This window comes from Alosa alosa, chromosome 10 (genome assembly GCF_017589495.1).
Source record: "Alosa alosa isolate M-15738 ecotype Scorff River chromosome 10, AALO_Geno_1.1, whole genome shotgun sequence".
Lineage (NCBI taxonomy): Eukaryota > Metazoa > Chordata > Actinopteri > Clupeiformes > Clupeidae > Alosa > Alosa alosa.
Genome location: NC_063198.1, coordinates 10,937,167 through 10,955,364, shown reverse-complemented (window position 1 = coordinate 10,955,364; position 18,198 = coordinate 10,937,167). Strand labels below are relative to the sequence as shown.

The window sequence follows — 18,198 nt, the reverse complement described above, 5'->3', positions numbered from 1 at the left end:
AAAGGTGAGTAGGAGGGGGTATTGCCCAGACGTGAACTGCCAGCACAGTTAGTGAATTCGTTAAACCTTTTCAATCTGCCACATAAATTATGTTTATTATTATTTTTTTAATTCGTTATTTCATTTGGCACAACATTTGTTGATCAAACCTCAAACTACTTTCCAAATCCAACACAAGTTATTTAAATTTCCTGATATGAATAAGGTTGCCTCTAGACTTTTAAGTATAGATAAATAGACCTCAATATCTCAACACTCTCATTATGGTCATACCTGTATGCCAAGGCAACTCTTAAGTAACTTACCAACCTTGAACAAATGGAAAAAAGGCTTTTGAGAAAGCCAGACACAGACTGTGGGACTGTTTGGGGCTGAGTGCCCACTCCTCAGTATGTACTGCAGCTCTGAACTGTGTGACACGTTTGTTCGAGCAGCGCTTCCACATGAGAGTGCACCTGTCTGTGTTTTATTTAAAAAGGGAGAGTTTAAATAGCACTATTGTAAACTGACACACACACACAGGCAAGCAAACAAAAACACACACATACAGACAAGCAACCAGAGCGTGCGCACACACACACACACACACACACACAAACACACAAACAACACCACAAACACGAAAGCAAGCAAGCAAGCAAGCAAGCAAGCAAAACACACACACACACACACACACACACCCACCAACTGCTGCTGCTGCTGGCATTGATGATCAAAACAGCAGACACTGCTCCACCCTCTGCAAAACTCTAAAAGTCTGGCAGCACTGACCAGAAGGTCACACTGCTCTTTCCTTTCACGTTAACCTCCTGTACTTTCCTGTCCATATGGACACGCACACACAAACTAACCCCACCATACTGCCCATCTAGCAACCACAACGCTTCTATTGGTCTGACTCTAAATTGCAATTCATCTTTCAGGCTTTACATACTGTAATAAAGCAACCTTGACACATCAAAGCATTCATGCTTCATTCAGCACTCCTGATCTACGACCATTGCTGGAACCAGCTCCTCTTAATGATACCAAACCACACAGAGCGAAAGGGTTTCTTTTCACAGCCCTGTTCAATTCCAATCACATCCACCTTGATTCTGTACGCAAACTGCTCATTAAACGATTAGAGAAAAGGGACATACTGTAGATGAACACAACCCCCCCTCACACACACATAGACACACACAGACAGACACACAGACACACACATACACACACACACAGACACACACAGACACACACACAGGGTAAATGATGCTGGAAATGAATATCTGCCCAGATGAAAGAAGTGGAAAGCCTTGCTCTCTCTGCAGGACCCACCTAGATCAGTCATTAGTCTTTGGTGCCCCCCTCCACATCATCTCTTCCTTCATTTACTGCCACATCCACCTACTCTTAACTATCCCCCTCCCCCCCCCGCCAAGCATGGCACACAACTGCCTGCCCTGCTTTGCCCCCAGGACACAGGTAAGGGGGGCTGATGGAAGCGTTATGGAGTTGTTCAAGTTTGTTAGTTGAGGTGAGAATGAGAATTCAATCTATCATGCCCCACACTCTTTTAACAGTGGGTACGAGTCGGTAGGGTGGTGGGTGGAGGCGGCTGTTGTGTGTCATGCTGGAGGAGTGTAAAAGTGTAAAAGACGAGCACTCAGAAGCATGGGGGTGAAAGTAGCTCCTCTCGAAAAGTGGATGGGATTAATGTGAAAGCTGCAGAACTGCAGTGTGATGTTTGAAAAATAGAGCGCCTGTCCCAGACACTTGTCCCAACGCGTCTCTCTCTCTCCCTCTGTGTGTGTGTGTGTGAGTGTGTGTGTGTGTGTGTGTGTGTGTGTGTGTGTGTGTGTGTGTGGTGTGTGTGTCCGTAATCCTGAGTAGAACTCAACTCAGCCCAGCCCAGCCCATGTTCAGTTCAGTTGAGCCCAGCATGGCCGGCCCGAGCCTCCATCATTGGCCAGGCCTCGAGTCTGATGCTGTGCCGCTGGCCTCCTGGGATGGATTAAGAGCAGCGAGGCACGGGGGGGGGTGGTCCAACAGGATTTCCAGATCAAAGGCGTGGGGCAATCACTCACCACGGCTCCTGTGCAGCAGTGGGCTCTGCACACAGTGAAAAGGGCTCTTTGAATGTATACAGGGAGTGAAAACGTGACCGGGCTCAACCCACACCCCCTCACTTCAATCCCCCCTCTCAGGGAAGAGTATAGAGTCGATTAAACACATCACCATCGCCCCCATCCTCCCTATCCCTGGGGAGGCATAAAAAGAGAAAAGTGAAAAGTGCATACCTTCATCCCTACGGTCAGCCATGTGTGAATAAAACACACGTGCAGCTTTGTTTCTCACACTCTTGCACGCATGCCCCCCCCCACCCAACACGCACACACAGACACACACACACACTTCAGGTGGAGGTCAACCCAACACTCTGATGCTAATGTGTTGGTTTGCACAACGTATTCATTTCCTCTTACTATTCCGATCTGTTCAACCTTGCTGCTGAGGTGAGCGAGGCCTTCACTCTGTTTCATTTGCACATTGTTCCTTGTTAGCCTTAAACAGCACATCGCTGACGAGCCCTTCCTAGCCTGACTGGTCAAAATACTCACAGGGGACAATTGCCTACACACACGCCTTCATCATATGCCTGGCACAGAAAAATGCCTCCGCAGTGTGGTCCTTCCTCACTTTCCACACACACACAAAAAATAATAAAATACAGTACAAAATGGCCATGAGCAAAGGCATTCATTTCACACATACCTCAGCCATTGACAGGCAGAGGTGGTGGCTGAACATTTGTGTGTGGCATGTAGTGACCCCCCCCCCCCCTTTTTTTTTTCTACTGTTGAGTGCCCCGGTCAAAATAATTCAAAAAGAGGAAAACCTGTTTTCCGAGGCAAACTGTGAATATCTTACCTTCAGGTATCAGCTTCTGACATCATCTCAATTTTGCCTCTACACGAAAAAACAACTTCTGACAATGCTAGTGGTGTGTATCTAAACTACCATACAGTTGAGTTTCTGTAAGGTACGTCAGCTGTGGCCACGGACAGGTACAGTCCCTATGCCTACCCAAAATGCCACCCTGTATGAAACTGTTACCAGCCACTCTCTGGAGAGAGACTGAGGCAAAACAATTCAATCAAGATGTGCCAAAAATTTGGCAGTTCGCCAGTGATCGCTCTGATCAGATCACCTGAAAGTAGTTTGAAAAAATATGCTAGGGTACAAAGTGGTTGGTTTACATTACTTAGTACCCTATATATCTTCTCTAAGAGGAGAACCCTATACATCTTCTCTAGTCAGTCCTGTTTGCCTGGAAAACGTTAGCTGGAATTAGCTGGCATGCTCATAGAGCATTTTTCACACCACTCCGGAATGTCCTCATTAGCTGCTCATGCGTTTCTTCATGTTACGCACCACTGCTTCCGGAGCTGGAGATTTTTCAACTCCTATTACTTTACTGTGATAGTCACTTCCCATCATTTATAGTCACTTCCCATCATTTATAGTCATTCTGTCGAGAGTTATCAAAGCCCTGATAGCCTTAGTCGAGATTAAGGCGCTATTATGAACTGAATGTTTGTTAAAAGCTACAGCTGGCCGCATAAAAGACCGAAAACTCTATGTCTAGTGCCTATGATCTCTAGTAGCCTTGATTTATTAACTTGATTTTGAACTATTGGCACCCTATACATACTGTACCTGCTTACTTCTGATGTTAACATCTTTATCATGGAACAAATTAAAACATTATGAAAATGCTAATTAGATAGTCTTGATAGTAAATTGACAAGATGCTAAAACATAAAATAAAGTTTTTGGCATCTGTTGTGCCATTTTGTTGGACACAACAGCAATGTTTATGCCAACTAGGTCCACTGATAATGGACAAAGTATGGTTTGAGAAGAACTGATGACTGACTGAGGGCGAGAGGGAGAGAGAGAGAAAAAAAAGAGAAATTACATGTAAACATAATCACCAACAATTCAGTTATGGCACGAGCAAAATGCTAATGAGTATTTCATCATGCCAGGAGAGGAACAATTATCATCCTTTCCTCAGATCTGAGGTGGCCCAGTGTCCCACTCTGAAATTCAAATGGAGCTACGCACAGGTTTAATGTCAGCACTCTCTGGCTCTGCCAAACGGAGAGAGCCTCTCCTTCCCTCGACACTTCCAGGACACCAAAAGCACACACATATGTTTGGAGAAGTCTGACTCGAGTCCAGCAGCTTGAAAAACACATTGAGCACTAGAGTAACACAGACGTACATAATTCATTTTATTTTTTATACTAGAGACTGCTTTTTTTGTTGCCTATGCAGCATTCGTCTCCATTATAGCTCCTGTTTGACAGGGTAATGAATGGGCTTGTCCATGAAGTCAGATCAGGGCATGAGGCACGCCTCTTGTTTGTTTTTCAGGAGACTGTGATAAATCCATGCTTAGGTAAAAAATAATAATAAATATACTCATATTTGTCCAATACATCAAACGCTTAAGTGTTAGACTTGCCCTCCTCTTTTTTTAAGTATGATTTTTTTATCGCCATAGTTTTAGCATATTCCTACCACACATTCCTGAGACTTGAACAGAGTGCTCCAGGATGCTACTTGATGGATGCTCATGCAGTCAATCCGAGGTGTCGTAAAGGAGGCAAGTAGCAGGTATGCCTTAGTCACAAAATGCATTTCCACAAATTTCCTTAAATAAATGCACCCTCATGTCAACACCAGCGCCTCACTCCTGTCTGAGGGCAGGGCGTAATAGGGTGACAGGAGAGACAAACAAGCGAATTCACTGGCAAAGACGTGGCAAACAACATTAGCAAATACTTCCAAATATGGAGAGATGATAATTAGTGACTCGAGGGTGTCCCGATTTTCTCCTCGTCAAGACAGTGACTTTAGGACCAAAATTCAGTACGATGCGCGGTGTGCATAAACCAGCAGTGGAGGGTGACAACATCAGAAAGCAACACTCATCGGAACGTTTTTCTGTGGAGTTACATGATTCGATGGAGTCTTACAGCAGTGAAGTAACTGAAATAAACAAACACAGCTGTTGTCTGAGAGCTGGTTTTCAACCGCCTCGCCTTTCCATGTCAAGATGAGCTCTAGGATATGTGTACTGCTGAAATAATGACTTGAGGAAAAAAAAAAAAAAACTGCACACTGTGCATGCGGTTTTAATACTCCTGCAGTCACTAATGACTACTCTTCCCCAGAAATGAATCACATCCTGCATTGTGCCAACATTGGTAAGAAAATAGTCGACTCAAGTGAGTATGTACTTAAAATCTCTGTCCGGTTCTTTAAAAAGCAGGATGAGTTGTGAGGGCCTCTTTGTTGCACAGTGCTGCTCTAATTAAGATACAGCTTTAGTGCAAAAATCTATTAGCTTGCTGCTTTCGGAGTAGGAGAGAGAGTGCAGGTGTGTGCTTGGACATACCTTTGGATCGGCAGTGAGGAGCTTGAATGCCTGGTACACTTGGTTCTCCTTCACGCCACCCCCCAGATCCAGGAAGTTGGCAGGCTTGCCTCCATGGAGGTCAATGATGTCACAGGTTGCCATGGCAAGGCCAGCACCATTCACTGAGGAAAAGAATCAAAATTGATCTCAGAGAGACTGCTTGACCCAAACCTCAGCTAACAGGTCAAGGGAAGAAAAAGGCAGTTGCAACAATACACATCATTCGTCAACAATTAGCTGCATATTTGTAGACTGCATGTTTGATAAAGAATAACCTTGAAAAAACATAACAAAGAAAAACAAAAAACCAGGGAGGAGAGGTTCAACTAGAAAACTAGACTGAATTGAGACTACTTCCAGAGAGAGTGAGCATTTAATGGCATCAAAAACGAATATGTAATGTCACATGGCATTACGAGATGAAAAATGTAAATAAAAAAGGGGGGAAAAGAGGTACTTTATTATTTTAAAGTTATCTGGCTTTTAAAGAGCTCTTTAGAGGAAGTTCTTACAGAGCCGTATTAGTCTGCCTACCAAACACTTTTGCGGCTGCCGTGTTGTACGTGAGCCAAATGATTCGTCCGCTTCCTGCTAAACCCAACAAGCCTTGCTACAAACGTCTCACCTCATTTGGTTTATTGGAACCGAACGGGCATCTTGGCAAGCGCCCTGAAAGAAGGTCTTGATAAAGGGAAATTCACTTTAAAAGCTGTCACTTTGCTGGCTTACAAAGCCTCTCAAGGAACCCATCTGGCCTGAGCTGTGTTCGCTTGCTCATTTTCTTTCCCTCCTTCAACAGATTCTCTGGAGCCAAAGGAGATGCTAACCTGTGCTCTTTCCTCTGGGCTGGGCTATTTTATGTCTGTTGTGTGTGTGTGTGTGTGTGTGTGTGTGTGTGTGTTGGAAGGAGACGTGTTGCAACACCTAATGCGCCACTGCACTGTATGAGGAAAACCAAAAAAACAAAACAAAAAAAAAGCTCTTTGATTTACAGTGTGGGGACACTTTAATGAGAGCACTAACAATCCAGTTCACTTGAAGATTTTTTTTGGAGGGTTCATGCTAATTAGAAGCCATTGGATACGGCAGGTTCATTCTGGAGTTGTTAAAAAGCCGGTTATGAATATGACTGGATCCGAGCCCGCTGAGAGCTGTCTCCACTTAAGCTTGATTTGCATGACGCCCTTTGTGGAAGAGGGAGGGAGGAAAAAGTTTCAAAGGCAGAGATGCGTGTTTGTGTGAGAATGTAAGAGACGGAGGGGGAGAGACTGTCTGTGCGCGCGTGTGTGTGTGTGAGACAGTGAGAGAGAAAGAGGGAGGGAGAGAGAGACAGAGTGTGTGTATGTGTATGTACAGTATGTGTGTGTGTGTGTGTGTATATATGTGTGTGTGTGTGAGAGAGAGAGAGAGAGAGAGCGAGAGAGAGAGAGGACAAGACAAGCAAATAGAGAGTGAGTAGGAGAAGAGCTGTTGGCAAAACTCACCAAAGCAAGCGATATTTCCATCTAATCCAATGTACTTGAGATCATACTTTGCGGCCTCGGTCTCAGTGGGGTCGCTTTCTGTCATGTCGTCCATGGCAAAGATGGCCTTCTGTCTGAACTCGGCATTGTCGTCAAAGTTGATTTTAGCATCAAAGCACACCACTATAGAATAAGAGGACAGCAGGAAAGAGAGAAGGCGGCAACAAAGAGGAAAAAGGATTCATATTCTATTCATAAAACGTAAAAATGATTCATTCAGAGCAGTCCAATAGAAAACACAAAAAAATCACAGATGAATAATGCAAACATTAATCTCATCGTGTGTTATATTTAATTCACTAGCATAGGTGATTATGCATGGCTAAATGGAAGCTACGTTATGAATAACACTCACTGCCTAAATCACTTATGAATAGGCAACACTGAAAGCAAATTAAATTTCTACAAGCACCACCTACTGTACTAAGACAAACAATAATACTCTGGTCATTTTATTATTATATGAGGACATCCTTGAAACACCAGAGGCAAAAATGAATAATAACATTTCACATGAAGTACACATAAGCCTGTATCAACTGGATGACTCGCATCAAGAATACTCGACAGTCCTCTTTTATAGCAAGAGGAGAAAATAGCCAAGAGTGTAATTGTGATGATTTTCTACTCTTTTCTCTAAAAAGTCACCGGGCCCGTCGTCCTCCATGGGATTTGTACTCGGAGAGGCCTCCTCTCCTCCTTAACGCCATCATTTACACGCCGGTGACTAGAGTCTACCATCTATCAATACTGCATAACGGCCCTGAGGAAAAATGAGAGGAGATCCCTCTGGAGCCAACAGCATATCCCTGCTGTAATGGCTCATCCTTGGGATATACAGCTGGAGCTGATGGCCTCAGACATAATAAAGGCTCTGATGTACATGCTCCCCCGATAAGGGAAGAAAAATAGCCAGAGAGTGACGATGATGATGTTGCTAGTCGCGCGCGGACGGGTACAGACGGGTTCATGCTCTTTTTGTCTTTAGCATTCTCCCGACTATATCGGAGACTCATCCTCAAGCACACACTTGTCCTAAGTGTCAAAGTTTATGAGCCGGCTGCATTTGATTTCTTAAGCAGCTTGTGCAGTTTAGGCAATGACCGTGGGTAAGTTTTATAGGAGACAGTATTCATACTAGATAGATCATACTATTTTGCTGGCGCAAAAGTTTCTGTGGGATGCAGCCATGATATTTCTTGGTATTTCTTTGAAACTGTATATATTCCTTTGTCATAGGAGGGCCTCTCCAGACACTGTGATTGCCTTATATAAGCAACCAGGTCCAGTTTCCTTCCAGTGAGTCTGGCGTTTTGTTTGAAGGTGATTTTTAGTTATTCCAACATAAAGTTACAGAATATACAGGTACTGCATGAAGAGACGGGTGCTGATGCAAACCTACTGAAATAGCGTAGTGCTGCTTTAGTAACAGGAGAAGCTCTGGCCAGCTTCCCACAGACGATGTGACTGCAGGAGCACAGCTATCCTTTTAATGTGTGACACGCGTGCAAAATAAGTTGCAGGTGGGCATGTCAGGATGCCAGTCCTTCTTAGAAGTTTGGGCCTCTGCTGGCCTCTTCCCAAAGCAAATAAAGTCATTTTAAGGTAAAGCTGTATTAACAGAGAGTCTTTTCCCCCCATGTATTCAAAATATACAGTAACTGTTGCAAATTTCAGCTCAGATAGCTGTATTACTTAATTAAACTGTATATTTAAGTATGCTATTTGGTACCTGTGACCATGGTGGGACCATGGTTTGGTACCTGACATCAACCACTAAACATTTTTCATCCTTCCATGGTTAAACAGGCCTTCAATTAAGCGAGGTCTCTAGTTCTGATATAGGAGGTCATTTCAGATGTCTGCTCTGAGCTTAAGGCACATCAGCAGCTGCTGCAGTGTAGCTGTGACTTGATGGGATTATATTTCAAGGTGATTATGAGCCTGTGATTGAAAGGTAGGCAGGAAGACCATTCATAGAAATCCACTATGCCTAGAGATATTTAGGATAGAACCACTGTATGGTCCTGTGAGTATCCAGGAAACCAAAAAAGCCTATAAGCTAACAGTAAGTAACAGCAATGAAAACCACAACAACAACAAAAACACACATGATAAAAAACTCAAAAATGACCGTAGATGATGGAACGACTGAATCCATCACGGATTACAGTGTAACCAAAAACCTAAAACTCCTAGCTGTCTAACGTTACAGTGCAGTGCCCTATACAATAGAGAGTCTCGATGTTAACTGTTAATAAGGATTAACACAGACGGCTGTGCCCAGCAAGGAGGCTGCGTTCTGAACCATACAGAAAAAAAATCCTGTTGCCAAAAAGAGTAATTTTAACAGCATATAAAAATACACAAAAAATAAATAATAAAAATACACAAACAAAACAGTTGACAATGCTTTGAGCTTCATTTATTCAATGCTATTACCTCCTACGTTGTTGATTTGCAGCACTTTCTCAGCAGGAACATAAATCTACAGAAATTGACAACTAAATCAATAAATCTACAAAAGGCAGGAAGTCTACAGAGTATTCATCATGGGTCTGAACACCACTGTGGCCTATACTAAGCTCTCTCAAGCAAGTAAAACACATCTTACAACGGTATAAAATCCAAAAGAGCTGAGAATCCCCAGAATGACCAACAGGAGACGCACAGGCTTTAGAGGGTGATTCATCTTCCATAAGCGGCTTCTTTTTCTGGGCCTCTCTAAGATGGAGCGATGGGAGAGAGTCTGTCTTAGAGCATTGTGCCCTAGAGGACCAACTCATTATGCCAGGAGTGCTGTTTTAGCACAAGGAATAGTGAAGGATGTCTGGACTGTCCCCCGATGCTCTAATCCACTAGGGGTTTGGTGTATCATTTCAAAGCTACAGAGATGACTGTTGAAACTTTGACGATATCTCTATCAGAATATCTTGTGTCTAGACCAAGATCTTATTACCATGTTCCGTTCACTTTGCTTTTGCTAGGTTTTCAGCTTAATTTTCAATCAAGCTCAGAGAATGTGTGGAAGAAAGATGATCTGTAAATGTGAGTAAACATCCCTTCGCCACATCTTAGCTCCATCAAACCTATCCAAGCACCACGGAACTTCACAGAGCTGGCCAACCAACCAGACAGACAGACAAAACAAGAGCTTTCTGCAGTGGCAAAGGGCGAATTGAAGATTGAGAGCGAGAGAAAGAGAAAGAGATAGAGAAAGAAATAAAGGGAACAAAAAGAAAACAAAAAAAGGTGTTACCTTGTCCTTCGGGAGTCTCGCCCAGAGGATTGACTTCGACCTGAGTGGCGTCGACTTTCAGGAACAGATCATAGAGCCTCTTAATCTGATCCGCTGCCTGCCAGACCCACAGAGAGACAGTAATTACCCCACTACACATAGCCGTGTGCTTCGCCAGGCCTCACCACGGCTGCACAGCTGAAAGCACACAGTACATAAAACTTCAAGCCTTATAAGAGCAGCATGAGCAGCCTCGTAGGACCAGAGTGGCCAGTGTGATCTCGGACACTGAATATGGGCCCTTACATCTGTAATTAGCCTTTAAATGACGTGCTTCACTGCTTGGGCACTTCCTGCATACGTAGCTCTATATACTTAATAAATCATAAACAATAGAACAAAGAGAAACAGTAGCTCACACTCAATCGTTTGGTATTGCTGGTAGTTGTGACGAGCTAAGCAGCTGCTTCTCTTTATCAGTCTGAGAGTGGAAGTATGATATCCATTCAGTGCTACACCACATTATTCCCCAAAGTGCTTTATGAACGACCGTCGCTGTAACAAAGCATCCGATTTCAAAGATACAATAGTTAAAATGACACGTTTCTATGTCCCTCTTCCGACGAGCGGCTCGTTCGATTATGAAAGCATACTGACAACGAACGTTGTAGCTTCTCCCTTCACGCACACAAGCAAGGCGTTTTTGTCACCTCAAAGAGCTTCAAAAGCTGCAAAGTTATTTAAACTACACTTTCCCCCCTCCCGACCAAAAGGCACCTCAATTATCACTGAGTGGAGCAGACACTCGACGCCAACGTTGCCATACCAAAGAGACAGCATTAGTTGAAGCGAGCTGACGCGGCAGGCACGTGGCAAATTATTTCTATTTCCGTAGGCGACTCCAAATCAAGCCCGTTTGTGACACAGCCACAATCAAGTGGCACGCAGAGAAATATCTCTGACTCTTGTTTATTTCATTGCTTTAAAAATGCATTCATTAAGCCGATTTATATGTTTTGTGCATAAACAAGTTTAACTAATTAGATTTGTATGGTGCTTTGGGTACAGTTGTAGGATTTACTAACATGTCATAGTGCCACTAGACGACTGGCTGAGATATCTTGGTGAAGAGGTGAAGGGAAGGGCTCACTGAACAACGGTAATCAGTAACAACTTTCATCTATAATTAAAACAGTCACCAATTCCAAATCCAGTCCCTAAAGCTCAGCTACTTTTCCAGCATCTGACTTTAGATATCTGCTCTTGTTTACTTAACAACAAAATCTAAATATAAGCATGAATATAAAAACTTTCTTCTGTGTTCACAGTGGCATATTTTATTGATATCTTCAATTATAATGATTGCTAGTCTTCACACAAAGAACAAACACTCATGCCTGTAAATGTATTTGTCACATTCACACGAGAGAAGTCAAATTTGTTTAATTAGCTTCCTTTTCTATGTTTATTATGGAAGATACAGTAGTTTAGAATGGCAACTATGGCACTGTCCAATCTAAACTTTCCTAATCCTGTTGTCTTAAGTCTTAGCACAGAATTGCCATTCTTAACTACAGGAGACTGAAACAAGGCTGTGGTGTTGGTGAAAAAAAGGCTTTCCTACTTCTAATAACATATTGTGGAGACTTCAGAGAGCAGAGAAAGTGGTTGCATATCAAGGCTCGGTCGATTTACCTGTCTCTCCAGATGTCCTTTGAAACCCAAATTAGCTGCCATACGCAGTGCCTGGTCATCTCGTACCCCCTCAAAAATATCTATGACTTCCTGTGGCGGGAGGGGAGGGGGGTGGTTTGTGGAGAGAAAGAGAGAAAGAGAGAAAGAGAGAGAGAGAGAGAGAGAGAGAGAGAGAGAGAGAGAGAGAGAGAGAGAGAGAGAGAGAGAGAGAGTGCAAGGCCAACATCAGCTGTAATTTGACACAAAGTGGATATTAAATCATGAAAGCAGCAATTAAGAGGTGGTAATCCGCCAGACATGGAGAACAGAGAAGCCAGGGCCCTTGCCATGGCTTTATAATTACCCTCCCATCTCACAGAGATCAGTCAAAGAGGAAACGGCACTCCCAGCGACAGGAATGGGAAAGGACAATGGGCTTTACTGTGATCTTCTGAACACACTGGCAGACCGAGCAGTCTTCAGTCACAAAGACAGAGAGAGAGAGAGGGAGAGAGAAACAGAAGAGAAGAAAGAAAAAAACAGGGGAGAAGAAAGAGGCTGGGGTCTTGCCGTGGGCAATGGGCAACGAAATGGCCACTTTTCCGTCAGCAGCCTGGGGGCTTTTGTGTGTGCGCACATTGGTGCATGGCCATGTAGTCTCCATGACTACCACGACGATGACAACAACAACAACAGCAGCAACAGCAACAATGCCTACCTTGAAAATCAGCTCTGGGGTGTTGGCGGCCACCTCCTCAATGTCCATGCCGCCCTGCGGACTGCCCACCATCACCGGGCCGTTGCAAGCGCGGTCCATGAGGATGGCGAAGTACGTCTCCCGGGTGATGTCCAGGGCCTCGGCCACCATCACCTAGCAGGACACGTGAGGGAATGAGTCGGGGTGATGCACTGGCTAAACAATGAGACGTGCTGCACTTTCTACGGCTAAGCAACACAGACTCCTCTATACAGATGCTACGAAATGCCAAGCGAATACGGGAGAGCAGCGAGACGAGACAGACAAAAAAAAGTCTAAACAAGGGGGAAATAACAGAGCAGGAGGGGAGAGGGTGGGAGCACGAGGCCAAGTGAGGCAAGGAGGAGACGAGAGAGGGGTTTTATCTGCAGCCACAGCGCTGGCTTATTGCAAATGCTCTTGTTCTAACACCTCAGTTAAATGAGACTGAACAAACAACTAAAAGGATGAGCCTCTCTCTTTCTCTCCCTCTCTCTCTCCTACCCCATTTCTCTCTCTCTCTCTCTCTCTCTCTCTCTCTCTCTCCTACCCGATTTCTCTCTCTCTCTCTCTCTCCCTCTCTCTCTCGTGCTGTCCTGGCATGGTGAAACGGTTTGTGAAGTCTGGAGAGGATTGTGGCAGCATTGTAGAGTGAATAAAGCCACATTATACAGATCGACTACAATGGCAGACCAACAGCTAGCCTGTGTGTACCCCCATCCGCGCCCCACCACCCTCCCCTACTCAGGGAAACAGAGGATGACAACGCAATTACAGCCTTTTAAGAGGGCAGATATTCAATCCCCCGTGCCATGTTGTAGTGGACGCTCTCGCTTGCCATATTTATTACCCCGATGCTACACCCCGATCGGACGGAGGAGGAGAGGGGTAGAGAGGAGCTCAGAGCGGAGAGCAGATATCTGCCAGAGAACACAATCGATTTCATAAACAGCCACCCTGGTGACTGGGGCTGGAGGGGGGTGGGAGTGTGATTGGCTCGAAAACACACATGCCTTCAGACTGGAGAGAGATTGTGTGTGTGTGTGTGTGTGTGTGTGTGTGTGTGTGTGAGTGAGAGAGAGTGAGAGAAAGTGTGGGGGTGGGCATGAGCTAGTATTTATCATATTTCACCTCAGCTGTTCTCATGTCCCAATATGACATCTATCAGAGAGCTAGCTGCAAATCTTTCTCTTTGTCAAGCATTACTGTTTGGTGGGATACAAATGTGACACTCATTTGATCCCTTCTGTTCACTTTGCAGCCAGGCAGGAGAGAGCTGCCAGGTGTCCAAGTAGCTACTGGCAAGCAAAAACACCTTAATGGGGAGCTCTAGGCAATATTTCACAACAGGGGAAAGGAGAAAAACACACACACACACACACACACACACACAAGCTGAGGGCAAGAAGGCTTCATTACCTGAAAATGTGTTTTGTCTGCTTTTTTTGTTTGTTTTGTTTGTTTATTTGCTTGGGGAGGAAAGGCTCTAGGTGTGTGTGTGTGTGTGTGTGTGTGTGTGTGTATGAGTGAGTAATAGAAAGGAAAATTATATTCTTACTTGTTAGTGCCACATGGAAATGGCTGTTTACTCACCTCTTCCTCAAAGAGGACCTGACTCGCATGCATTATTTATGGCAATGAACCGTGACACAAAACAACATAAATACCAAAAATATATGATTGCCAAAAAACAAACATCCAGTTTGCAAGTAAAGATGGGAAAAAGGGCAAAGGACAATAAGACTAATGCACCACTGTCACGTAATGGGGCGGCTGCATAAATAAGCAATATGGTTTAGAACCAAGTGATTTTAGCCTGGCATGAGTGTATGATACAGTATGTGAGCAAACTGACCTTCCCTGATCCTTTGTTTCGGGTGGTCAGACTTACCGTCTTGACTTTGACTCCCTCCTTTGGTGTCTGTTTGGTGGTGAGGTTGTAGCCGAGCATCTTATTGGCCAGTTCTCCCACCACTGCTGGGCTGAGGGAGAGGTCCACACACACACAGATTGTTATTCAAACAGTACAGTTGGCTGTCTGTGTGTCTGTGTGTGTCTCTCTCTCTCTCTCTGTGTGTGTGTGTGTGTGTGTGCCTGTGTGTGTGTGTGCGTGTGCGTGTGCGTGTGCGTGTGCGTGTGGTGGGTCTCCCAAACCTCTTCTACCATGGCTCTTTTCCAATTTGCTAAAGTTTTGTTGTTTTCTCACTTTTGTTTGTTTAGTGTTGTTGTTCAGCAGTCTTTGTTATAATAAAAAAAAAAAGTTGCCTGGAAAGACTGCATTGCATTTTGAGAATCCTTCCAATATGTCTACACGTCTCTTTAAATAAGTCTCCACAAGTCTCTGCCCATCTGAGCGCTGTTGGACTCATTCCATGCTCTCTCTGTTTCACGTTTTGCGGGGAATATAAATGAAGCCTCCGGTTTTGCTCCCGTTTTGACAGATAGAGGCGAGACAGAATCGAGTAAACATCACCGTCCTGGGAAACACAACTTAAGATGTTTCTTTTTTTTTTTTTGCCTTTCTATTTCTTTCTTTCCCTCTTCTTCCTCAGCCTAGTTAGCCTGCATATGAAACTAGGGTGACAGTGATGTATGACGTGGGTGTTTATCATAAATCAGGTCTTTTTTGCCTGACCTCTCACAGGTCCCTGAACAGTGCTCTGGAACACTGGTCCCAAAGACCCGCTCTCCATTTTGTGACTCAAACATGCCCATTTATAGACCCTTTCAAGAGAGTTCCATTATCAGCATCATGGTTGGCCCCACAAGACTTCCTTTTTAACATTCCATATCCCATATTCCATTATCTAAATGCAGAGGAAGTAGATTGGGAACAAAATAGAATGTTCAAGCATTGTTTTTGTTTTTATTGTTGAAAGGGTCTATAGTCTATGCATTGCCATGGGCTATCACAGATTTCACATTAAGTGGCATGACTAAACATTTGAATGTTACTGTACAGCATACTACATAGGTTGTACTCGGTCTGAATCATACTATTTGCATACTAAGTACATAGGTTGTACTCGGTCATATCATACTATGTGCTGATATTTTTCAGCAGCCTCAGATCAGCACACTACCGATGCAAGTGCTCCACGTATCCCACAATTGTTATCTCCAGGAAAATGGTTAACAAGGGCAACAGGAATACAGGCTGCCACAGATTTTGACAAGGGTTAACACTCGGCAGGCTCCGTTCCAAAATTCCACCTGTATAGAGGAATGGCTTCCCCCTCTTCACAGCTTGGTAAGAGATCCGTGAGGGAGAGAACCCTAGAGAGGAAGCTCTCCTGCCTTCAAAAAAAACGCAGACCAAAACAGCAAACTTCATGTGAGCCATATTAATGCAGACAGAATTAAAATGATCTAGATCACTGCAGACAGCTGTTCTGTGCTGTGCGCTCTCTTTTTTTTCAGATTATTTATTTATTTATTAATTTGGCTGACGCTATCCAAAGCAACTTACATATATCAATTATCACAAGTGTCAGTCTCCCTGGTAGCCTGGCTAACGGCAAACCTCATCTCATTGAGATGTGGTCTGGGAACTACACATTTATTTTCTCGTATTTGAGAATGTGTCTGTACGTAGCTCATAACCGTTTCGGTGTGTCATCATCGTCTTGTTGTCCTCCCTCCATTCTGTGATTGGTTCCATCGTTGAGGTGAAAATCGGGTCCATGGAATCCAGGCTGCCTAGCCGCGCGAATAAAATCGCGCGCGTTAGCCTGGGTTCCTCCATGGTGCCTATCTCCCTGGAGCAACTTAAGGTAAAGTGTCTTGCTCAAGGGCACAACGGTGGCAGCCGGGAATTGAACCCACAACTTTAATGGCTACTAGAGATGTGCGGTTCGCGGTTACAGCCGCGGACTCCGCACCTATGGCGGCCCGCATCAAATTCAAGGCTCTAACGCTTGCCTACAAAGTAGTCTCCGGTTCTGCTCCCACCTACTTGAATGCCCTCATACAGACATACGCTACCTCCAGACCGCTTTCGCTCCTCAGGCTAAGCCACGCCTAGCTCTACCACCGATGCGCTCAAGCCAATCCAAACTTTTCTCATCTGTTGTTCCTCGTTGGTGGAACACACTGCCAGTTCCTACAAGGGCAGGGACATCCTTCTCCATTTTCAGAAAACTCCTGAAGACCCAGCTCTTTAGAGAACATCTCCTCTCATAGCAACACTTACAACAAGTCTTACTGATCCTAGCACTCACCAGCCGTCTCAAACTGACAAGTAACTGTTAAAAACAGCACTCACTGATGCACTTATTCTTACTGTACTCTAATGTTTTTAAATTGTCCTAAAATTGTTGAGAACTGCTCTAAAACTTAAACTGTTTACTATGTTGTTAGTCGCTTTGGCTAAAAAGCGTCAGCCAAATGTAATGTAATGTAATGTAATGTAATGTAATATAATGTAATGGATCGGGCGGATGACATGAAGAAATATAATATTTTAATTAAATTCGGGCGGGTGGCGGTTGAACCAATCAAATGAAAAAAATATAGCCTATACATTGTTAAATTGTGTTACCTACATCCGAAAAAAACGAGCACACTTTGAAATAGTCAAATTTTCATCAGGCAGTTTGGCCTAGTTGCTTCTATGCATGCTGCTTTGTTTAGCTATCAGAGACAGTGTTGCGGAATTGGTGTATTCCGATGTTTCACTGAGCAACCTCTCACGCACACACACACACACACACACACACACACACACACACACACACACACACACACACACACACACACACACTAAAGGTAACAAAGTTTAAATTAAGTAGCCTATCGTAGCCTACCAGCATGTTTTCCTCTCCAGTGTGCAATAAGAAAGTAGAATAGGCTACAGTGCAAGTTGACCGATGATTCATCTCCCATGTCGCGTCTCGTTGCAGAGCCTTGGTAGGCCACTAAGCAAATCTGCAACCTATGAGCCCAGCTGCCAGTATTGGAGGAGGCCTAAACATCTCGTAGATGAGACTGACTGGGTTATTTTGTTTTGATATTATATATAAAACACATAGTCATTGTAGCCTACCATTCAGGGAATAGGCATTTAAAAGGGAGACAGATTATGGAGTGATATGACTCAGAACTGACATCGGGCAATGGCAGTGCGAGATGTTCAGAATGTAAGAGCTAAAACTTCTACAAGCTCAGTAACATCCACAGCGGAAAAAAGGATGTTAGAAAAATAGTCGTAAAACTTAGATGGGCAAGGCAAGCAAGCAAGTTTGGCGGTTGTTACTAAAAATGTGAACATGCACGTTGCACTGCTGTGCGGTGGGTTACAGTGCGTAAAGTAGCCTATAATGTGAATGACTTGTTATTTTATTAAGGATTTATTTCTTTTTTTGCAAAAAGGTTTTGAAAATTGGTCAAAAAACTCTGGTGCGGATGGATGGCGGATGGATGATAAGTTTTGCTATGCGGTTACGGTTGAAATAATAGCCCATCCGCGCATCTCTACTGGCTACCGTATGCAAGCCCAGCTCCTCAACCACTACACTACCACCGCCCCACTGCTCTACTGTGTTGTATTCTGTAC

At 44.1% G+C, this 18,198-nt stretch overlaps 1 protein-coding gene across 1 annotated transcript in view; it reads right to left on the bottom strand.

The window, feature by feature from the left end:
• Positions 1-18,198, bottom strand: part of suclg2 (succinate-CoA ligase GDP-forming subunit beta) — an 82,947-nt gene that overhangs the window by 29,974 nt on the left and 34,775 nt on the right. Inside the window, exons 4-9 of the mRNA XM_048255104.1 lie at positions 14,536-14,626; positions 12,627-12,779; positions 11,930-12,019; positions 10,256-10,352; positions 6,958-7,119; positions 5,453-5,595 (exon numbers count right to left, since the gene is read on the bottom strand). Coding sequence (XP_048111061.1) covers positions 5,453-5,595; positions 6,958-7,119; positions 10,256-10,352; positions 11,930-12,019; positions 12,627-12,779; positions 14,536-14,626 — 736 coding nt within the window. The remainder of the gene's footprint in view (positions 1-5,452; positions 5,596-6,957; positions 7,120-10,255; positions 10,353-11,929; positions 12,020-12,626; positions 12,780-14,535; positions 14,627-18,198) is intronic.